Here is a 25,081-nt window from a genome sequence, read left to right as displayed (position 1 = left end):
GCCGGCGTAGAATATGCAAATGACTAGTTACGGCGATCCACGAAGATCCGCAAGTTCATCGCAATCCCGTACGTCGTCGCTAGTCGTTTTTACCCGTCGCAAAGTTACACCTGCTTTAACATGGCTTATCTTTAGATCAGCCATGTTAAAGTATGGCCGTCGTTCCCGCGTCGAATTTCGAATTTTTTTTTCTTTGCGTAAGACATCCGGGAATACGAAACGCCGTAACGCACGTCGCATTTAAAAAAAAAAGGTCGGGGCGCCGTAATTTCGTGCAATGCACGTCGGGAAATTTGAACACGGAGCATGCGCAGAACGTTCGGCGCGGGAACGCGCCTAATTTAAATGGTGCCCGCCCCATTTGAATTAGGCGGGCTTGCGCCGAGTGGAATTACGTTACACCGCCGCAAGTTTACAGGTAAGAGCTTTGTGAATCAGGCACTTACGCTGTAAACCTGCGGCGGTGTAACGTAAATGGGATACGCTGCCGCAGCGTAACGTATTTCTCTCTGAATCTGGCCCATGGTCTCTGAGTTCACAGTTCAGTGCTTTACATCAACTGGTTTTCCCATTATGGCACTTAAGAAGAAGATACTGTACATCAATAACTGGACAGAACAGCAAGATAAATAAATTATCCATAACAAGTGGTTTGCAGTCACTGGTGGTTGATCTGAGTGTTTAGCTAGGTAAATAGCTTATTAGTAGCAGGTATAACCAGTTCCCAAAGTCAACAAAACTCAAGATATCGCCCGTGCCACAACTTGTAGCAAAATAGTCAAACGTCACTCTGCAAAATGAGCAATGATTGATTCTGTCTGTTTTGTAGTTCTTGCCGTCTGTATTCTTCTTCTAACCTTTGTTTCTCTGTATTTGTGTAGAACGTGGTGTGTATTTCACTTTTTCTGATTTGATCAAAGTTGCTGAAATCTGCAACGTATTTTCCCTGCTGGGACAAAGAAACAACGGGAACAAATTCGAAGCCCCAGTAGATCTCATCCGGCAAATAAGAGGTTCTGCTTTGGCACACTGTGCTGGTAGATTCCACTGTGGCGTTAAGAAGAACGACAAGTTCAAAGTCTTTTGTCTTAATGTTCCCAGCAGTAAGATCATGCAGTGGGCTATTTTCATCCAGCACGTGATAAAACATTAATGGCAGAATCAAAAAGGGGCTTTCTGAAGAAGAGTCTACATGGAAGCTCATGTTGTCTTGCTTCAGCAAGATCTTCTCCCCTTCTTTGGTCTCATAGTTATGAAGTAGTTTCCCGTAGAGTTGGCATTGTATCAGCAAGCTTTTTCTCATGTTGGCCACCTGTACTACCAAACACATCTTTCCATTGTGTTTTGTGATAACGGCCTTGTTGCTGAATTTAATGGTTTCAGCCCTTTTTTTAGGTCTAGCAATTTTGGCAAGGAATGTACCAGTGATGAAAATTTCTATTAATGTTGTTAAGACCAGTTGGGCCACAAGTAAGAGGATAGCGACAGGGCACTCTTCAGTAATGTAGCGGAACCCATAACCAATTGTGGTCTGCGACTCCAGAGAAAAGAGAAAGGCACCAGTAAAGGAGTCAACATTCATTACGCATGGAGTGTGGTTGGAAGTTGGGTCAATGTGGACATCTCCATGCACTATTGCTATCACAAAATATATGATTCCAAAAAAGCACCATGTCAGGAAGAAGGTGGCCGCAAACAGGGTCAGCTTGTACCTCCATTTCATGTCAATAACAGTGGTCCACAAGTCCTGGAGGTATAGAAGGAAGACACCCTCCACTTTGTCAATCTTGACATTGCTATGTCCACTCTTAGATATCACCCTTGGCCTCTCAGACTTCACTTCATTATGAATCACATCTTGAACCAGTGGGCAGCCCGGGAAATCAGAGTCAATGGTATCCATAATCGTCTCTCAGAAGAGCACTAAAGAAGAGAAGAAAGAGAAATGGTAAGTCCCAAAAACTAGACCTTACAGCAGGGATTCAACGAACAAGCATACATTTTTCTACTTGTCTAATTGTATGAACAGTAAAACTTAATTATAGTATTGTACTGTACATACAAAGACATTATTACTAAATTAAGATTATGTAAGAGTTCCAAGGAATGCCAAAGGGTTCTCCTCCTATACTAACCCTAGTTTCTAGTGTGGGATTGAAACACACCTATCTAAATTATGGTTCCCAAAGTAGTCAATATTGACCCCCAAGAACCGAAGGGACTATCCCAGGGATTATAAAATGACTTAGGGTCAGTAAGTGATTGGGGGTCAATAGGTCATCAGTAGATGATAAAATGTCAGTTGGGGCAATTAATCTTTTGAGACCTCTGTAGAGCTTTACATCAGTCCCTAGTCCTGAAGGGAGATGGCTTGAATTAAATTGTCTCTATAGACTAAGCGTTGTTAGTCTAATGTTGAAAGTGGAAAAAATTTACTTTTTAGGCACCAATTACATGAAAGTAAACATTGATTTTATTAACAATTTAATACATAAATTCATTAAAAAACAGAAAGGGAAAACAATATATTTAAAAAATGCAGTGTGGCTACAGTGGGGACTAAAAACTCTCCAATGTTGGTCAAAGATGTCAACACACGTCACATCGTATATGTATGACTAAACTACATTGTAGCAATATTAAAGCTCTACATGTTTTCAGGAGCTAATGTAATTTTGTGTCTAGATACGTTAACCCCCTGAGCGGTATGCGCCGTTCCGCAAAAACGTCAATCACGTCGGGTCACAGTAGTTTTACATAAAACACGCCCCCCTGATCCAAATTTGAATTAGGCGGGCTTACGCCGGCCGATTTACACTACGCCGCCGCAACTTACGGAGCAAGTGCTTTGAGAATACAGCACTTGCCCGTCTAAGTTGCGGAGGCGTAACGTAAATCGAATACGTTACGCCGCCGCAGAAATACGCCGCTGACTGAGAATCTGGCCCAGAGTCTCTTTCTGAGATTTGGTGTTTACAAGTTAAAAAAAAATATTTTGCTAGAAAAATTAGAACCCCCAAACATTATATATATTTTTTTCTAACACCATAGAGAATAAAATGGCAGACTTTGCAATACCTTTTGTCACATCATATTTGCACAGAGGTCTTAAAAGCACACTTTTTTTGAAAAAAAAAAAATTTTGAATTAAGAAATAGGACAACAGGAAAGTTAGCCCAATTTTCATTTTTATATTGTGAAAGATAATGTTACGCCGAGTAAATTGATGCCCAACATGTGACGCTTCAAAATTGCGCCCGCTCGTGGAATTGGGACAACTTTTACTCTTAAAAATCTCCATAGACAAAGTTTAAAAAATTCTACAGGTTGCATGTTTTGAGTTACAGAGGAGGTCTAGGGCTAGAATTATTGCTCTCACTCTAACGATTGCGGCGATACCTCACATTTTTGGTTTGAACACCGATTTCATATGCGGGCGCTGCTCACGTATATGTTTGCTTCTGCGTATGAGCTCATCGGGACGGGTCGCTTTAAAAAAAAAAATCGTATTTATTTTACTTTATTTTATTTATTTTTACACAGTTTTAAAAAAAAACAAGCATGACATGTCCTCTCAGGCCCCATACACACCATAGAATCTATCCGCAGATAAATCCCATCAAATGGGTTTCTGCGGATAGATCCTATGGTGTGTACACTCCGTCGGATATCTATCCGCAGATAAATCTCCCCTGGAATGGATTTCCAGCAGATAAATATTTGTCGACATGCACAGAATATCTATCTGCTGGAATCCATTCCAACGGATGGATCCGCTCGTCTGTACAGACTTACCGGATCCATCCGTCCAAAGGGATTCCCCGCACGCGCCGTAATGAATAGACGCATGCGTGGAATTCCTTATATGACAGTGTCGCGCCCGTCGCCGCGTCATAATAGCGGCGACGGCGCGACACGTCATCGGCAGAGGATTTCAGCGCGGATTTCAATGCGATGGTGTGTACACGCCATCGCATTGAAATCCTCTGAAATCTTAGAGAGGATTTATCCGCGGATACGGTCCGCTGAACCGTATCTGCGGATAAATTCTATCGTGTGTATGGGGCCTTAAAGATGAGATCTGGGGTCAAAAAGACCTCAGATCTCATATGTGGACTTAAATGCAATAAAAATAAATGTATGTCATTCTAAAAAAAAAAAAAATCTCTTAACGAGCATTGGGCGCAAGTGACGTTTTGACGCCGCTTCCGCCCTTCAGTGATATGGAGACGGGTGGGGGCCATCTTCCCTTCACTCGTCTTCATACACAGCAAGGGAGAAGACCTTCCCCGCTGACCAATGGCTCCGGTAAGAGGCAGAGGGCACTGGAGAGAGCGGCGGGGCCTCTCCTGCCGCCGATAAAGTGATCTTGTGGTGTATCCGCCGCAGAGACCACTTTTATCTTGTAGCGGAACGCCGGCTGAAGAAGAGGACACCGGGGTTACGGTAGCTAGCTGCTACCATAACAACGATATTCCTCTTAAAACAGCGACGTAAAACTGCGGAGGGCGGTCCGTAAGTGGTTGATAGCGCTAAGATTTTTTAGTTATTTAAATAAGAAAGCCTCATCTGCATTTCAGAACTGGAGATTTTAAAAAATAGGATTTAACCTTGGTTTAGCAATTCTCCTCTGTCTTCTTCTAACTTTTTTAAAAGCATTGTTCAGCATTGTTTTATTCGCGCAGTATGAATGGCTGAGGACACAGCTTCAGGCATGGGCCCCCTGGATCAGAGAACCGAGGGGGTGGTGATGCCGCCGCAGATGGAGAAGCGGGGGGTGTTGCGCGCTGAGAAGCGGGGGATGTCGCAAGTTGAGAAGCGGGGGGGGGGGGGGGGGGGTGACGCAAACGCAAGCAAGTTGAGAAGTGGGGGGAGTGCCGGAAATTGCAAATTGAGAATGGGTGGGGGCCGCTGTGAATCGAGAAGCTGAGGGGGCTTCCGCCGCGAAAGGTCGGGGGGGCTTTGGGTGCTGACGAACAAAAAAAAAGGGGGATGACATCCAGGGCCCTGGGACCACCGGGCCCCTTAGAGGTCTGGAGGGGGCTTTGAGTGCCGACGGGAAAAAAAAGGGGATGCCATCCGGGCCCCTCGGGACCACCAGGCCGCTTAGAGGTCGAAAAAAAATAATAAGGGGGATGCCATATGGGGCCCTGGGGACCACAGGGCCCTGTAGAAGTCGGGGGGGGGGCTTTGAGTGCTGATGAAAAAAAATGGGGATGCCATCCAGGCCCCTGGGGATCACCGGGCCCCTTAGAGGTCGGGGGGCTTTGGGTGCTGACGAAAAAAAAAGGGGGATGTCATCCGGGCCCCTGGGGATCACCGGGCCCCTTAGAGGTCGGGGGCTTTGGGTGCTGACGAAAAAAAAAAAAGGGGGATGCCATCCGGGCACCTGGGGATCACCGGGCCCCTTAGAGGTCGGGGGGCTTTGGGTGCTGACGAAAAAAAAAAAAGGGGGATGCCATCCTGGCCCCTGGAGACCACCAGGCCGCTTAGAGGTCGTAGAGGTCGGGTGGGCTTAGGGTGCCTACGAACAAAAAAAAAAAAGATTGAAAAAAATAAATAAGGGGGATGCCATCTGGGGCCCTGGGGACCACAGGGCCCTGTAGAAGTCGGGGGGGGCTTTGGGTGCTGATGAAAAAAAATGGGGATGCCATCCAAGCCCCTGGGGATCACCGGGCCCCTTAGAGGTCGGGGGGCTTTGGGTGCTGACGAAAAAAAAAAAAGGGGATGCCATCCGGGCCCCTGGGGATCACCGGGCCCCTTAGAGGTCGGGGGGCTTTGGGTGCTGATGGAAAAAAATGGGGGGATGCCATCCAGGACCCTGGGGACCACCAGGTCGCTTAGAGGTCGGGTGGGCTTAGGGTGCCGACGAACAAAAAAAAAATAATTAAGGGGGATGCCATCTGGGGCCCTGGGGACCACAGGGCCCTGTAGAAGTCGGGGGGGGGGGCTTTGGGTGCTGATGAAAAAAAATGGGGATGCCATCCAGGGGATGGGGATCACCGGGCCCCTTAGAGGTCGGGGGGCTTTGGACAGGGCCCTCTTAATAGCATCATGGGCCCCTGGGCAAAGTAATGCTCTGGGGCCCCTACAATGGAGACAGTGCAGGTAAACAGAAATCATGTAGGTAGGGGATATCTACAGTGTACAGGGGTCAGAGTGCTGGGGGCATATCTGGGATGTAGAGGGGCAGCCCGGGTTCAAGGACCAGCTGCTTTGGGGAATGGGCAGGGGCCCATCATGCAGCTGGGGCCCCTGGGCAGTGCCCATGTGTGCCCTCTCATTAAGACAGCCCTGGCTTTGGGTGCTGCCAAAAAAAAAAGGGGGGGATGCTATCCGGGCCCCTTACAGGTGTACTGCCTGTACCCCCCTGATGGCGGCCCTGGACACGGGTACAAGATATCAAGTACATAATGTAGAATGAAAGCCGATACAATCAACACCAGACTTGTATGCATCGCACACTGGTGGTGTCGCAAGTTGAGAAGACATCGTACAATCTTTTTTTCGAGCGCATGGAAATGTGGAGCGCAGTACATATCAATGCGCTGGAGAAAGAGCGTAGGATGCTTTACAAATAGAAAGTCAATGAACATTCAGTTCTATTGGGAAAAGTTGTTTATCGATGTTTTTCAGTGACAGTGTCGCCAGACGTGACGTATTATCTCACATGGCCTCTTTAATTTGTGTTCTTGTACAAGCCGGTTTTGTCAGGGTCAGTAGAAAAACAGGTATTTATGGTAATGTGGAGTGCGTTCAGTGTTGCCTTAAGGGAAGATTCATGTTGAACCCAGGTACAGGACTGATTACTTAAAACAGATTGCAATCACAAATGGAAGAAAACATTTTGCTTTCTACTCTCATTAACCGCTTCAGCGCCGGAAGATTTTACCCCCTTCCTGACCACAGCACTTTTTACAATTTGGCACTCCGTCGCTTTAACTGACAATTGCACGGTCGTGCGACGCGGTACCCAAACAAAATTTACGTTCTGTTTTTCCCCACAAATAGAGCCTTCTTTTGGTGTCATTTGATCACCTCTACGGTTTTTATTTTTTGCGCTATATATAAAAAAAGATTGACAATTTTGAAAAAACAAATATTTTTTACTTTTTACTCTAATAAATATCCCCCAAAAATATATAAAAAAAATTGTTTTTTCTCAGTTTAGGCCGATATGTACACTATTCTTCTACATATTTTTGGTACAAAAAAATCGCAATAAGCGTATATTGATTGGTTTGCACAAAAGTTATAGGGCCAGATTCAGAGAGAACTTACGCCGACGTATCTGTTGATACGCCGCGTAAGTTCTAGGATGCGCCGTCGTATCTATGCGCCGTATTCACAGTACAAGATACGCCTGAATTTTGGTTTCCTACGACCGACGTAAGTCTCCTACGCCGTCGTATCTTGGGTGCATATTTACGCTGGCCGCTAAGGGCGCTTCCATTGATTTACGTGTCGAATATGTAAATGAGCAAGATACGCCGATTCAGGTACGTACTTACGCCCGTCGCAGGAATCTATGCCGTTTACGTAAGGCGTACGTCCGGCGTAAGTTTATCCCTAATAAAGCAGGGGTAAGTCATGTTAAGGTATGGACGTCGGAAACGCCGGAACAGCCGTTGTATTTTACGTCATTTACGTAAATCGTACGTAAATGGGGCTGGGTGTAAGTTACGTTCACGTCGTACACATTGAGCCGTCGCATCTTAGGGAGGATATGCGACGTGATTCTGAGCATGCGCGCGCATGCGCCGTTCGTACGGCCATGCATTTACATGGGGTCACAATTCATTTTAATACAACACGCCCACTACCTGCCTACTTTGAATTAGGCGGGCTTACGCCGGCATATTTACGTTACGCTGGCGTAAATATGGGAGCAAGTGCTTTGTGAATACTCAGCTTGCCTCTCAATGTTACGTTGGCGTAGCCCATATGAGATGCGCTACGCCGGCACAAAGATACGACAATGTACCTGAATCTGGCCCATAGCGTCTACAATATAGGGGATAGATTTATGGCATTTTTTGCCATATTTATCGGGACTGCGACATTATGGCGGACACCTCGGACACTTTTGAGACCTTTGTCATTTATACAGCAATCAGTGCTATAAATAGCCACTGATTACTGTACAAATAACACTAGCAGGGAAGGGGTCAAACACTAGGGGGCGATGAAGGGGTTAAGTGTGTCCTAGGGAGTGATTCTAACTGTGGGGGGGGGGGGTTGGGCTACCACTGAGATGACAGCGATCGCTGCTCCTGATAACAGGGGGCAGTAGATCCCTGTCATGTCACTAGGCAGAACAGGGAAATGCCTTGTTCTGCCTCTCTGTCTCACGATCGCGGGCTGCAGGCGAACATCGAGTTTGCGTGACCCGCAGGCGCACTCCTGCGGCGTGCGATGGCCGCGCGTGCACCTGCATGGCGGCAAATGCGATGGGACTTACAGGTAGGCCTATTTGCCTGTATGAGCCCTTCTGCTGACGTAAATGTGTGTGCGGCGGTCGGCAAAGCACTTGCCTCCTAAGTTACGGCGGCGTAGCTTAAATGGGGCTGGCGTAAGCGCGCCTAATTCTAATGAGGATGAGGGGGGCGTGTTTTATGTAAATGGTTGGTGACCCGACGTGATTGATGTTTTTTTACAAACGGCGCATGCGCCGTCCGTGTACATATCCCAGTGTGCATTGCTCCAATGTACGCCGCAAGGACTTATTGGTTTCGACGTGAACGTAAATTACGTCCAGCCCCATTAACGGACGACTTACGCAAACGACGTAAAATTTTCAAATTTTGACGCGGGAACGACGGCCATACTTAACATTGACTAGGCCAGCTATTTGTTCGACTAACTTTACGCCGGAAAAAGCCATACGTAAACGACGTAAAAAAAAATGCGCCGGGCGCACGTACGTTTCTGAATCGGTGTATCTAGTCATTTGCATATTCTACGCCAAACTTAACGGAAGCGCCACCTAGCAGCCAGTGTAAATATTGTACCCTAAGATACGACGGCGTAGGAGACTTACGCCGCTCGTATCTTAGCCTAATTTAAGCGTATCTGGTTTCCAGAATACGCTTAAATTTAGGACGGCGTAGATTCAGAGTAACGTTGGCGTATCTACTGATACGCCGGCGTAAAGCTTTCTGAATCCAGCTACCTGTATTTTAAATCTAATAATATCCCATATCAATATTTTTCACATTTCCACATACAGTCAGCAGGTGGCGCTGTATACAATGACAGCAGCCCTGTAAGGAGCCTTCTCACAGCTTTTTTTAAACTAAAAATAGACCTGAATAACAGTTACAAATGTTTGTTTCTAAAATGAAGACTTCAAAACAAATACAAATATATAAAATAAAACATACAATTTTATATTTATTTTACATAAAATATAAAAAAAATACTATTTTAACAATACAGTAAAACCTTGGTTTGCGAGCATAATTTGTTCCAGAAACATGCTTGTAATCCAAAGCACTTGTATATCAAAGCATTTTTTTTTACAGGGTATACAAAAGAAGAGAGGAGCCTCTAAGTGTAGCAATAAGTTGCTAAATGTTGTACCTTCATTAAATGTAACCATATTGCTACACTTAGAGGCTCCTCTCTTCTTTTTTATACTCTACTCTTATATCAAGACATCGCTTGTATATCAAGGCAAAATTTATTAAAACATTTTGCTTGTCTTGCAAAACGCTCTCAAACCAAGTTACTCTCAATCCAAGGTTTTACTGTGTTATTTCAAATGAAGGCTCATGTGGAGGGTCATACATGTCATTCCTTTATGCCTTTGTGGGCAATTGTTCATGCAGAGCTGCTGGATTATAAAACAACATCAGCCTTTCATTTAGAAACAGTGGGCCAGATTCACAGAAGAGATACGATGGCGTATCTCCTGATACGCCGTCGTATCTCTGTGATCCGCCCGTCCTAACTATGCGACTGGTTCATAAATCAGGTTACGCATAGATAGCCATAAGATCCGACAGGTGTAATTGACTTACACTATCGGATCTTAGGATGCAATTCTATGCCGGCCGCTAGGTGGCGATTCCATTGCGGTCGGTGTAGAATATGAAAATGACTAGTTACGGCGATCCACGAAGATCCGCGTGTTCGTCGCAATCCCGTACGTCATCGCTAGTCATTTTTACCCGTCGCAAAGTTACACCTGCTTTAACATGGCTTATCTTTAGATCAGCCATGTTAAAGTATGTCCGTCGTTCCCGCGTCGAATTTCGTTTTTTTTTTTTGCGTAAGACGTCCGGGAATACGAAACGCCGTAACGCACTTCGCATTTAAAAAAAACGTCGGGGCGCCGTAATTTCGCGCAAAGCATGTCGGGAAATTTAAACACGGAGCATGCGCAGGAACGTTCGGCGCAGGAACGCGCCTAATTTAAATGGTGCCCGCCCCATTTGAATTAGGCGGGCTTGCGCCGAGCGCATTTACGTTACACCGCCGCAAGTTTACAGGTAAGAGCTTTGTGAACCAGGCACTTACGCTGTAAACCTGCGGCGGTGTAACGTAAATCAGATACGTTACGCCGTGGGGGAGCAACTTAAATGTCTCTGAATCTGGCCCAGTAAGTCAGTCTGCATAGGTTTGCGTTGAGCTGGTTAGCTTTTGTCAGTATGAGATATGGAAAATTTGACTTTAATAGAGTAGCACATGGTGAGTAGCAATTGGAAGACAGCCAAAAAGAAACTGAAACGTATATCACTAAAAAATAATAAATAAAAAATATAAACAAAAAAATGGTAAAGAAAACAAACAACATGCAGAGAAAAAAACAATGTAAAACATGTAGCAAAATAAAATGCAATCCTGTTTTTCTGACAGTCCTTTACAAATAAAAATCATTCTTTTTAAAAGAGTTTAGTTCTTCTTTAAGTCGCAGAGTTGCGTAGCTGTCATCACTGCAGATCGCTATGACATAATCTGTATTGGCAGCTGCAGTATCCCCTATCATGACAGGGATTTGCAGAAGTTACTACTCGCTTTTCTCTCGCAGATGTTGTGTTTAACCTGCCAGGGCGGAACAGCAGCCCAAGTTCATACATCCCAAAATACACATGACAAGAGTCAAAGATTTCCATTGTTGAACTAGGATTTAAGCACCATCTGCAGCCGTTTACATATTAAGCGCTGCTCCAGAATGAATTAAAATTACCGCTATTTAACTTTCACTGTGGTTTTCCATTGGTTTCCAGCAAATAATGGACAGCCAACTGAAAGCTGCATGGGCATCTCTTCTGTAATGTGTTAATAAAAGTTGAACAGGAAAAAAAAGAATGCTCCCTTGCAATGAGGCTGCCCCCCACCAATTTGGTATGGAGAAGCAAACAAAGCCGAAGCGCAATCCACTGCTGGACCAAATGGAATTGCTCTGATCCATCCCAGAAGCCCCTATGGAAATACAGGGAAGAGGAGGAGGGATTTCAAATATCCAGCTAATTATCCACATAGGTAAATGCAGTGGGGGCAAAGGGCAAGGGGCAAGGGGGGTGGGAGGGGTGTAGGGCAGGGGTATTGAATTAAAATTCACAGAGGTCAGAATCAGATCAGTAAATTTTTCTTCTAGCAGAGGTCCCAATCGCATGTTTATCCATTTAATCAAGTCCTTCATATCAGAGCCCCCCTCTCCTCTTATATCACAATCTTGTTCTTACATTAGTGTCCTCCGTTGTGTTCCGTACCCCCCTCCCCCCCTACAGTAGGGTCCTTTGCCCCTCTTACATCACCCTCACATCACCCCCTACAGTAGTGTCCTCTGCCCCCTTTACATTACCCCACAAAATGCACTGCCGCCCTACAGCCATGCTCTCTGCCCCTTTACATCACCCCCCCCCCATAGTAGGGTTCGCTTTCCCTTTACATCCCCCCCCCCCCCCACGCTAAAAATCTCTGCTGCTTTTCTGACCAGACATCCCCGGTTTCCGGGAACAGTCCCCGTAATGAGGACACTGTCCCTGGACCAAGTCTTCCCCCGGTTTTGTCCCCGGATTGGATTTGAACAGGGGCTGGGGCAATTTCAAAGACAGTCAGTGCAGAATAAAAAAATAAAAAATCTTAATTACACACCCCCGCCGCTCCTACTAGCTATGGGGGGGGGGGGGGTGTTTTGTTTTCCATTATCTAGCAGGGGCCTGGAGAGTAAGACCCCTTTCACACTGAGGGCGTATTGCAGGCGCTATATTGTTAAAAATAGCGCCTGCAATCCGCCCTCAAACAGCTACTCCATTGTCTCCAGTGTGAAAGCCAGAGGGCATGTCACCCTTCAAAATTGCACACGCTCGTTGAATGGCACCACTCTTTGCTACTTAAAAATCCCCTTTAAATATTTTTACATGTTTTAGTTACAGAGGAGTTCTCTTGCTCTCGCTCTAACGTTCGCAGAGATACCTCACATGTGTAGCTTGAACACCGTTTTCATATGTGGGAGGGGCTTAAGTGTGCGTTCACTTCTGCATGAGAGCACATGGGGACAGGGGCACTTTAAAAAAAAAAAAACATTTTATTGTTCATTTTACTTTATTTATTTTAGTTTGACACTTTTTTCCCCAAAAATACATTTTTGATCACTTGTATTCCTATTATAAGGAATGTAAACATCCCTTGTATTAGAAATATAGCATGACAGGTCCTCTATAGTGAGATGTGGGGTCAATAAGACCTCACATCTCACCTCTAGGCTGGGAAGCCTGAAATAAAATAAAAAATGTATCCTGTCTTCGATCGTAGCGCTATTGCGGAGTATTGGCAGGGTATTGCGGGGTATTGCGGGGTATTGCCAGAGTATTGCGGGGTATTGCCAGAGTATTGCCAGAGTATTGCCAGAGTATTGTGGGTTATTGCCAGAGTATTGCGGGGTATTGCCAGAGTATTGCACAGGGGTATTGCCAGAGTATTGCACAGGGGTATTGCCAGAGTATTGCACAGGGGTATTGCCAGAGTATTGCCAGAGTATTGCAGGGTATTGCCAGATGATTGCGGTTATTTCCAGAGTATTGCCAGAGTATTGCGGGGTATTGCCAGAGTATTGCGGGGTATAGCCAGAGTATTGCGGGGTATTGCCAGAGTATTGCGGGGTATAGCCAGAGTATTGCAGGGTATTGCGGCGTATTGCCCGAGTATTGCCAGAGTATTGCGGGGTATTACCAGAGTATTGCTGTTATTGCCTGAGTCTTGCCAGAGTATTGCGGGGTATTACCAGAGTATTGCTGTTATTGCCTGAGTATTGCCAGAGTATTGCGGGGTATTGCCAGAGTATTGCGGGGTATAGCCAGAGTATTGCAGGGTATTGCGGGGTATTTCCAGAGTATTGCCAGAGTATTGCGGGTTATTGCCAGAGTATTGCGGGGTATTGCCAGAGTATTGCACAGGGGTATTGCCAGAGTATTGCACAGGGGTATTGCCAGAGTATTGCAGGGTATTGCCAGAGTAATGCGGGGTATTGCCAGAGTATTGCACAGGGGTATTGCCAGAGTATTGCACAGGGATATTGGCAGAGAATTGCACAGGGATATTGGCAGAGTATTGCACAGGGATATTGGCAGAGTATTGCACAGGGATATTGGCAGAGTATTGCACAGGGATATTGGCAGAGTATTGCACAGGAATATTGGCTGAGTATTGCACAGGGGTATTGGCAGAGTATTGCACAGGGGTATTGGCAGAGTATTGCACAGGGGTATTGGCAGAGTATTGCACAGGGGTATTGGCAGAGTATTGCACAGGGGTATTGGCAGAGTATTGCGCAGGGATGGATGGATGGCTGGATCTGTGACTGCAGTTGTCACAAATCCAGCCCACAGCACTGATGCTGCCTCCGCTCTCTCCCCTCTCCTCTCACACTGTACCGATCGGTACAGAGAGGGGAGGGAGGAACCGGCGCCATCACATGACGCTGATTTGTTTACAAGTGATCGCTCCGTCATTGGACAGAGCGATCACGTGGTAAACGGCCGCTATCAGCGGCAATTTACCGTGATCCGTAATGCGCCGGGTGATTCCGGGAGCGCACCCCAGGGGGCGCGCGGGAGCAAGATTCTGGGAGGACATCCCAGGGACGTCCTCCCAGAACAACTCGACCACGCTGTAGCCGTCTTTCAGCTATGGCGCGGTCGTCAAGAGGTTAAACAACAACAAGGTCAGAAGATTTAATAGATGGAAAGATAAAAAATGTCTGAAGGTCTGCTTTAAGTTATGAGGAATGTGGAATCATTGGGTCAGGAGGAAGCATTGCAGGTGGAGGAAAGATCCTGTGTAATAGATATGAGTACATTTATTCACGGGGATAATATGATTTACATTTTAAGGTATTCAGGGATTAGCCTATTTCCACGCATTAGAATACAAGTAAACATGCATCCTGTTACACCCAGAGCATGACCCGAAACCTGAGCCCAGAATCATATTTCCGCTAATTGCTGATTATTGTTATCGCCCAGGATGAGTGACAGCAGAGAAAACGAGAATTTCTCCCCTTTTCTTCCATTTACAGGAATTCTCCAGATTAGGACATCATGCAATGTGCGCTGGTAATCCTCCTATACAAAACAAAGTCTAATCAGCCAATAAGGACATTGGATATTTGTTTTCTGTTCTTTGAAAGCCACAAATCACAAAGCATTAATATCACCACAACAGCGAATATTTCATGGCATGGACCTATGAGAACCTGTCCAGGAACAATACGGCTGTCATAGGTCTGAAGGAAACCAGAGAGGGGAATATGGATGTGTGACCGAGACGTGCTGTTCAACCAGAGAGACTTGCAGAACAAATGTAATCCGTAGTTAATAGATGACTTTAATGGACCAATAAAAATTAAAGGTTTCGCAAAACTGCATATGTGATTTTTTTTTTCTTGAAGTTGTCATTCCGTTTGGTTACCGTTTCTCAGGAGTGCAAAGATTTAAAGGGTAACTCCACTCCACTCCACAACTTACTGGAGCAAGTGCCGTATTCTCCAAGCACTTGCTCTGTAATTTGCGGAGGCGTAGTGTAAATGGCCCGGCGTATGGCCGCGTAATTCAAAGGGGGCGGCTTGTATTTAAATTAAGCGCGCCCCCGCGCCGATCGAACTGCGCATGCGCCGGCCGTAAAAATAGCCCAGTGCGCATGTTTCAGCTCACGACGGAAAACGTCAATGAAGCCGACGTGAGCGTCATTGACATAAAGTCCTATTCGCGAACGACTTAGTAAAACGACATAAACGACGGAAAAAGACGACGCTGACCCGACGCCATACTTAACATGGCATACGGCGGACTGACGTAAGGTTACCCCTCATATAGCAGGGGTAACCTTACGCTTACGGAAACGACGTAAACGACGACGAGGCGGCGCAAAATCGTTCGGGAATCGGCGTATCAGGCTCATTTGCATAGTCAAATGAGAAATCAAGGTAAACGCCACCTAGCGGCCAGCGTAAAATTACATCTAAGATCCGACGGTGTAAGTGACTTACACCTGTCGGATCTACGCCGTATCTATGCGTAAATGATTCTAGGAAACAGACGCATAGATACCCGGGGCCAAAAACAGAGATACGACGGTGTTTCCTGAGATACACCGTCGTATCTCTTTTGAGAATCTGGCCCAGAATGTGTACTTACCGCCCCCCCCCCCCAGTAACATAATTTCCTGCTTGTGGGATTGGCTTACTGATTTTCCCAGAAGTCTGCACTAAGATACAAGTTATATTTCAGGCATCCCCTGCAGCAAAAATTGCATTTTTGGTTAGGTACTCCCAATAGAAAACCACATCTAAAGGGATGCAGGCCCTGCAATTTTCCTTGTTAGAGCACTGCAGGTGCAGCAGCTGGTTGACAATTAGCAAACCACTCCCATTAGACTCACTTGTGCCCATGGGCACAGACAAACGCACAGGGATTTCTTCAGACTGACAAAAGGTAGGAATCTGCAACAACGTTTGTCAAAATCCTTGTAATGTACATAGATCACCTGGCGGGCAATGTTTTTTTTCTCAACAAAAGGGGAGTTACTCTTTAAATTTCCATTGACTTTGTCACCTGCAGTTATTCACTCCAGAGCCCAAGTCAGAGCCCCCACAATGACACCCCCCCCCCATGTCTTTCCAGAACAGCCACAGTGCCAAAAATCCCTCCAGACACATCCCAACACAGCCTCCTCCTCACCCCCCCCCCCATGCTTCCAGAAGCTTAATTAGAGCTATACCTCTCTATCTCTCTAGATTCCCATACACAGCCTGCCATTGTGCCCCCCACCCACACAACTATCCAGACAAAGCCACCAACAATGCCTCACAATCTTCCACATGCTCAAAAACAGCCATCTTTAACCATTCGCCAACTCTCCAGATTCCCAACTACAGTACAGGCAGCACTAGAGACCCCCCATTTTTCCAGACTCCCAGCTGATCCCACCATCATTTGAGACCCCCATTCTTAGCTAGCCAATGTGCCCTCCATCTCCCCAGGCTCCCAATTACAGCTACAGCCACCAACCAACAGTGCCACCCAATCTTTCACATGCCCAATCACTGTCAGCTATAACCAGGGCTGGACTGGGACAAAAATTTGGCCCTGGACTTCATCCAGACTGGCCCACTTTGACAGGTCTCTCCCACAGCGGCCGGACAACTCCCGCACCCCCCGGACACCCAAGCCCCCTCTCCCCCTTCACTAGCCACTAGCCGTTTTACTTTATTAGAGTAGAACGGCTGGTACTGGTACTCTTATAGGCAGTACCAGTGGGGAAGCTAGACGTTATTTCTCCCGGGGCAAAGAATCAGTTTGGTGCCCCCCCACGGGACAAGATTAGGCAGTGAGAGTGATAAACTCCCAGGCTGCTGTCACTGAAGCCGGCCCACTGAGCCATCGGCCCACCGGGAAACTCCCTGTAGTCCCAATGGCCAGTCCATCCCTGGCTATAACCCTCCTCCATCTCTCCAGGATCCCAACTACAGCCCCAGGATCCCAACTACAGCCAGCCACAGTGACCCCCCCCCCCCTAATTTTTCCAGATTGGCCCTATTATAAGGTGACCAGATTTTTAAAATGAAATCTGGGGACATATTTTTTCTTTACTAGTAATGGCAGCAATCAACAACTCTCTGCCCGTCGCCGCCCGCCTCACAGCCTCTCAAGTCTTACTCTTCGGGCCCCCGGCTACTACTGGATGGGGAGCGGAGGAAGATCACTCCGCCAGGGAAGGCAAGGAGATAAGCAGGTGACTGGCCAAGATTTGAACCAAGGCAGAAGAACATGCGAGCAAAGCTGAATGGGCATGCGCCCGAAACTGAAGAAATATTCCCTCCGCTCCGACCAGCACATTATCATCAGAAAGGGACACGGATAATGGGAAAAATACAACCCCCCTATGCTAGTAGGCATGGCGGAGTAGGGGGGGGGTTTAATTCTATTTTTTTTATTTTAATTCTGCATTGACAGTCTATGAAATTGCCCCTGCCCCCTATTAAATCCAATCTGGGGACAAAACCTTTGCAGGAACACAGAATCCATGCCTTCCCTGCTGTCAAACGGCAATCTGCCTTGTTTACATACATCGTTATGCCTCTCTGCTCAATCATCGGCAGGCGCTCATCCATGTCTTTATGGACCTTGCTTTGTGCACTGATCCAAATCATTTGGTGGAGGAGGGATTATGATGTGGGGTTGTTTTTCAGGGGTTGGGCTTGGCTCCTTAGTTTCAGTGAAGGGAACTCTTAAGGCGTCAGCATACCAAGACATTTTGGACATTTTCATGCTCCCAACCAGGGGAGGGCTGGCAGCCTTAGGCCTGGGGGGCAAGTCCAGTCAAGTGGCCCATAGAGCGTGGAAAAGTGATGGATCGAGGAAAACAGTCTAAGATTTTTCATGATCACAAAAGTTCGCACAGAGCCTCCCCTTACATCAGAGTCCGCACAGAGCCCCCCTTACATCAGAGTCTGCACAGAGCCTCCCCTTACATCAGAGTCTGCACAGAGCCTCCCCTTACATCAGAGTCCGCACAGACCCCATATACATCAGATCTGATGTAAGGGGTGTTCTAGGAAACTTGATTTAAGGGTGCATGCTGTGGACTATTGTGTAAAGAGGATCTCTGCTCACCAAAGCCTGCCCCCCTCCCCTTTAACAAAGTCCACAGAGCACCCCTTTTTATACACTGGGAGGCAGGAGAGACTAGAGAGGGTGAGCTTACCAGGATGGAGGCTGAGGTGAAGGCAGGTTGTCTGATGCTTTTTTGGGTTCAAACTTCCTGTCCATTGCCCACACATGCCTGGGGAGGGCAGACTCAGAAGGAGGAGGAGAAGATGAGCTCTATCTCTCCTCATGTCTGTGCAGAGAGAGAAGAGGATGTCAGCGCTGGTGTGCGCTGAGGCTGAGCTATGTGTGAGATGAGGCATAGCTCAGCTCTGCAGCCATCTACCTCGGAGCTGACACAGGCACGGCTGCACAGTGGGAGGTGAGCAGCGGCCGTGACCTGTGTTAACAGAGTTCCAGCAGGCATATTCCTGCTCTGCAAAAACAGCATTTGGTAGTGGCGGCCGGTGGCTGTGCATAGTGTTACCAGCCCGGGGGGTTCCCACCCTGCCCCCCCTGCCAGCCCTCCCCTGCTCCCAACTTTGTGGGAACAGTTTGGGGACGGCCCCTTCCTGTTCCTACATGACTGCTCACCAGTACACACAGCAAGGTCCATAAAGACATAGATGAGCAAGTTTGCGGTGGAGGAACTTGACTGGCCTACACAGAGTCCTGACCTTAACCGTATAGAACACCTTTGGAATGAATTAGAGCGGGGACTGCGAGCCAGGCTTTCTCATTCAACATCAGTGCCTGACCTTTACAAATGCTCTTCTGGAAGAATGGTCAAACATTCCTAAAGACACACTCCTAAACCTTGTGGACGGCCTTCTCAGAAGAGTTGAAGCTGTTATAGCTGCAAAGCCGATTCCAAGGTGTTCTAATCTAATCTGCTAAGGCTTTGCTTTACAAACAACAGGTGGGCTGAGGCTTCGTTTACAACTTACCTCCATAAATCGATCGCCCTGTCTCCTCGCTGCACAGCGTGTCTGTCTGGCAAAGTCCGATCGGTGCTGAAGGTGAGTCAGTGAGCTCAGCTGATTGCTGTATGATTGGTAATATAGTTATTTACAAACTGCCATTCATTGTGAAATATCTCCAGTAAACATCCTTCCACATTATCAGCAAACAATAGGAAGTAAGTGTCTTTATTTCCTTATAGCTTCATGAAAACCTGGACTACGCACACAGTGTAAATATTCTCATCTGCTTGTAGCCTGACAGTTGCCGAGGTTGGCTACCCCTGGCCTATGCTGACACCAAGCAATCCCTGGAGACAGCAGGTCATTGACAACCTCAGCTGTGCACAGGGCGGTGCTACCACTAGGCAAACTTGGCAGCCTAGCATTTCCACAGTAATCAGTCCATTTTTATAGCACTGATCGCAGTATAAATGACAATGGTCCCAAAATAGCGTCAAAAAGTCAAAAGTGTTCGCCATAATGTCACAGTCACGATAAAAATCGCAGATCGCCGCCAACGTATGTCATGTACATTACGCCGCCGCAAGTATTTCAGGCAAGTGCTTTATTCACAAAGCACTTGCCTGTAAAGTTGCGGTGGCGTAGCGTTAAACACCCGGCGGAATTCAAATTCGGCGGGTAGGGGGCGTGTTTCATTTAAATGAAGCGCGTCCCCGCGCCAAACGAACTGCGCATGCGCCGTCCCTAAAATATCCCAGCGTGCATTGCTCTAAATGACGTCGCAAGGACTTCATTGGTTTTGACGTGGACGTAAATTACGTCCAGCACCATTCACGGACGACTTACGCAAACAACGTAATTTTATGAATTTTCGACGCGGGAACGACGGCCATACTTAACATTGGCTGCGCCTCATATAGCAGGGGCAACTTTACGCCGGGAAAAGCCTTACGTAAACGTCGTAACTTTACTGCGTCGGCCGCACGTACGTTCGGGAATTTGCGTATCTAGCTAATTTGCATACTCGACGTGGAAATCGACGGAAGCGCCACCTTGTGGGAAAAAATATTATATATTTTTGGGGGATATTTATTAAAACATTTTTTTCACAGTAACCAGTGCATTTTTATAGCACTTTTCGCTGTGAAAATGACAATGGTCCCAAAAATGTGTCAAAAGTGTCCGATGTGTCCGCCATAATGTCGCAGTCACGAATAATACGTATCGGCCTAAACTGAGGAAAAAAAATAGTTTTTTTATATATATATTTTTGGGGGATATTTATTAAAAAAAAAAAAAATATTTCAAGTAATACTCCTTTTATATTTGTAAATAATACATATGTGCAAAAATGTATTTCTTTGTAGATATAGTGGATGAAGAGGCACACTGCTATACGTTGTGCAGAATTGTAACCATCATCATATACATCCTGGAATTGTATTTTTGTGATGTTTTCAATAAAAATTAAATATTGCTTTTTTTTTCAAAATTGTCGCTCTTTATTTGTTTATAGCGCAGAAAATAAAAACCGCAGAGCTGATCAAATACCACCAAAAGAAAGCTTTATTTTTTTTTTTGTGCTTTCAATTTATCTTTATTATATATTTTTTTTCTCTAATTCAAAAAGGTTTTAACATTTAACCAGGATTCTGTTACATTATAAATCTATACTTGCTTATTATTTGATATACAGAGTCTTGACTCCTGGTCCATCTACAGAAAACCTCATTATCATTAACCACTTAAGACCCGGACCTTTAGGCAGCTAAAGGACCCAGACAGTTTTTGCGATTCGGCACTGCGTCGCTTTAACTGACAATTGCGTGGTCTTGCAACGTGGCTCCCAAACAAAATTGACGTCCTTTTTTTCCCACAAATAGAGCTTTCTTTTGGTGGTATTTGATCACCTCCGCGGTTTTTATTTTTTGCGCTATAAACAAAAATAGAGCGACAATTTTGAAAAAAATGCAATATTTTTTACTTTTTGCTATAATAAATATCCCCCAAAAATATATATATATAAAAAAAAATCCTCAGTTTAGGCCGATACGTATTCTTCTACATATTTTTGGTAAAAAAAAAATCGCAATAAGCGTTTATCGGTTGGTTTGCGCAAAATGTATAGCATTTACAAAATAGGGGATAGTTTTATTGCATTTTTATTAATTATTTTTTTTTTTACTACTAATGGCGGCGATCAGCGATTTTTTTAGTGACTGCGACATTACGGCGGACACTTCGGACAATTTTGACACATTTTTGGGACCATTGTCATTTTCACAGCAAAAAATGCTATAAAAATGCACTGATTACTGTGAAAATGACAATTGCAGTTTGGGAGTTAACCACAAGGGGGCGCTGAAGGGGTTATGTGTGACCTCATGTCTGTTTCTAACTGTAGGGGGGTGTGGCTGTAGGTGTGACGTCATCGATTGTGTTTCCCTATAAAAGGGAACACACAATCGATCACGGCGCCACAGTGAAGAATGGGGAAGCCGTGTTTACACACAGCTCTCCCCGTACTTCTGCTCCGGGGACTGATCGCGGAACTCCAGCGGCGATCGGGTCCGCGGGTCCCGCGGTCACGGTCATTCTGCTGACATAAATGTGCAGGAGGCGGTCCTTAAGTGGTTAAAACAATATATACAACGTCCAACCTACTTTCATTACCATTATTCATCCTCATTCAGCCCACGTATCCCTAGAGAAAGCTTTATTTGTGGGGAAAAAAGGACGCCAGTTTTGTTTGGGTATAACGTTGCACGACCGCGCAATTGTCAGTTTAATCGACACATTGGCGAATCGCAAAAAGTGCTCTGGTGAGGAAGGGGGTAAATTCTTCTGGGGCTGAAGCGGTTAAAGCCCAATCAAGCTTTCAGTTAAAATAAAGGTAAATTAATTCCATGTGCAACAAAACAAAAAATGTTACAGTTTGATTTCTTTAAAAAGAAGCCACAGTCTGAGTAGAAAAGCCTTTCTCCTGGCAGCATGCTTTAGAAAGAACTCACAAGACCCTGATAAAACATGCACTAAATGTACTGCCTATATAAGCCAATCAAATTCTACCTTTCACTTTTCTTTTTTTTTACTGGTTACAATGACCTCCAACAGTGGCAGTCCGTCTATAGAGGGCGTTGGAGCCAGGGCCGTCTTAATAGCATCATGGGCCCCTGGGCAAAGAAATGCTCTGGGGCCCCTACAATGATGACAGTGCAGGTAAACAGACATCAAGTAGGTAGGAGGCAGACTGCCTCCCCTGTGTATCTTTCACTCTCAGTGCCATCATGGGGCCCCCAATTTTGGGGCAGCATGGGCTCAAGGACCAGCTGTCTTTGGGGAAAGTGCAGGGGCCCCCCACGCAGCTGGGGCCCCTGGGCAGTGCCCAGGTGTGCCCTCTCATTAAGACAGCCCTGGCTGGAGCGCCGCCCCCTCTGGCTCCGCACCGCCACTGAAAAAACATACATTCATGCATTGCATGAATGTATGTTATTATTGCCAGCTGCCACTGGTCTATTAAGATGGCCGGACCTTGAGCGCCGACCACCTGAATAACGGCAGCTGGTTGGCTGTGCGGAAGTGCCTATCAGAGCCAGCGGCTCTCATAGGCTTTCCGAATACAGCCCTCATCTCCCGAATGCTTATCCTCGGAACGTACGGGGGGTGCGTTCCTTGGATAAGACAGACGGCCGTCTCAGCCAATCAGGTTCACTGATTCTGGTTATCGGTAACCTGATTGGCTGAAGCGTCACCAAGGCGGGAGAGGACATCGAGGGACATGGAAAAAGAAAGGTAAGTGCATTTTACAGGGCACAGCGGCGACAATGGGCACAGTGGCGACAAAGGGCACAGTGGCATCAATGGGCACAGTGGTGACAATGGGCACAGTGGCAACAATTAAAGGGCACAGTGACATGCACAGTGGCAAAAATGGGCACAGTGGTGACAATTGGCACAGTGGTGACAATTGAGAGGCACAGTGGCTGCGTTTGATGGCATGGCACAGTGGTGACAATTGATGGCACAGTGGCTGTGTTTGATGGCATGGCACAGTGACTGCGTTTGATGGCATGGCACAGTGGCTGCATTTGATGGCATGGCACAGTGACTGCGTTTGATGGCATGGCACAGTGGTGCGAATTGATGGCATAGTGACTGCATTTGATGGCATGGCACAGTGGTGATAATTGATGGCACAGTGGCTGCGTTTGATGGCATGGCACAGTGGTGACAATTGATGCCACAGTGGCTGTGTTTGATGGCATGGCACAGTGACTGCATTTGATGGCATGGCACAGTGGTGACAATTGATGGCACAGTGACTGCATTTGATGGCATGGCACAGTGATGACAATTAATGGCACAGTGGCTGCGTTTGATGGGCACAGTGAGGCTGCAATTTTTTTCTAAGAAAAGATCTGTGTATTTATGGAGTTAACTACAAGCAACAATACACAGCGTGCTTCTCACATATAGTAAGTCATTTTCCCAAGTTCCACCCAAATTCCAGGGCATGGTTCAGTGGTGGGCCAAGTTCTCCTTTCATTCCACAACGGAGATGTAAAAAAAAAAAAAAAGCATTTTTTTTTTTTTTTTTGGAGGTAGTTAAAAGATCTTTGCCATTCATGTAAAGTATGCACTTGCCTACATCAGTATAAATTAAAAAATATGTATTCAATTAAAATTCCTCATTGATTTCGCTAAGAATAGATAAAAAAATAAAAAGTGAGAAAAACAAGAAAAGATTATGCAATTGGTTACATATAGTGCAAGGCAAAAGGATAAAAGTGTGAATAAAACTGCGTTTTAAGTAAATTAACCACTTAAGACCCGGACCAATATGCAGGTTAAGGACCTTGCCCCTTTTTGCTATTTGGCACTGCGTCGCTTTAACTGACAATTGCGCGGTCGTGCGACGTGGCTCCCTAACAAAATTGGCGTCTTTTTTCCCCCCACAAATAGAGCTTTCTTTTGATGATATTTGATCACCTCTGCGGTATTTTTTACTTTTTGCTATAATAAATATCCCCAAAAAATATATATAAAAAACATTTTTCTCTTAGTTTAGGCTGATACGTATTCTTCTACATATTTTTGGTAAAAAAATCGCAATAAGAGTTTATTGGTTTGCGTAAAACTTATAGGGCCATATTCTCAAACAAGTTACGTAGGCGTATCAACAGATACGCCTACGTAAGTCCGTTTCCTATGTTTAAGTGTATTCTCAAACTGAGATACACTTAAACATGCCTAAGATACAACAGCCTGCGCCGTTGTATCTTAGGCTGCAATATTTACGCTGACCGCTAGGTGGCGGTCAGCGTAGAATATGCAAATGACTAGTCACGCCGATTCTCGAACGTACGCTTGCCCGCCGTAGTGTTTTAACGTCGTTTCCGTAAGCGATACGCGGCGTAAAGATAAAGATGCCCCCTAGGTGGCGTACTCAATGTTAAGTATGGCCGTCGATCCCGCGTCGAAATTTCAAAATTGAACGTCGTTTACGTAAGTCGTCCGTGAATGGCGCTGGACGACATTTACGTTACAGTCAAAACAAATGACGTCCGTGAGACGTCATTTAGCGCAATGCAAGTCGGGTAATTTACCCGACGGAGCATGCGCATTACGATCGGCGCGGGAGCGCGCCTAATTTAAATGATCCACGCCCCCTGCCTGGATCATTTGAATTAGGATGGCTTACACGGGTGGACTTTACGCGATGCCGCCGCAAGTTCACAGGTAAGTGGTTTGGGAATCCGGCACTTGCCACTTAAACTTGCGGCGGCGTAACGTAAAGTACATACGTTCCGCCGCCTGAAATGTTTGAGAATATGGCCCATAGCGTTTACAAAATAGGGGATAGTTTTATGGAATTTTTATTAATAATATTTTACTACTAATGGCGGCGATCAGCGATTTTTTCCATGATTGCGACATTATGGCAAACACATCGGACACTTTTGACACATTTTTGGGACCAGTGTCATTTTCACAGCGAAAAGTGCTATAAGAATGCACTGATTACTGTGAAAACGACACTGGCAGTGAGGGGGTTAACCAGGAGGG

General features: G+C 45.9%; 1 protein-coding gene across 2 annotated transcripts in view; it reads right to left on the bottom strand.

The window, feature by feature from the left end:
- Nucleotides 1–490: 490 nt before the first annotated feature.
- Nucleotides 491–25,081, bottom strand: part of KCNJ15 (potassium inwardly rectifying channel subfamily J member 15) — a 122,700-nt gene continuing 98,109 nt past the window's right edge. For both annotated transcript variants that reach the window (XM_040338969.1, XM_040338970.1), the window contains exon 2: nt 491–1,923. In XM_040338969.1, the coding sequence (XP_040194903.1) occupies nt 779–1,903 (1,125 nt within the window). In that variant the 5' untranslated portion in view covers nt 1,904–1,923 and the 3' untranslated portion in view covers nt 491–778. The remainder of the gene's footprint in view (nt 1,924–25,081) is intronic.

The sequence above is a fragment of the Rana temporaria genome, chromosome 2 (genome assembly GCF_905171775.1).
Source record: "Rana temporaria chromosome 2, aRanTem1.1, whole genome shotgun sequence".
Taxonomy (NCBI): domain Eukaryota; kingdom Metazoa; phylum Chordata; class Amphibia; order Anura; family Ranidae; genus Rana; species Rana temporaria.
This window is presented reverse-complemented; position numbering and strand designations above follow the sequence as displayed.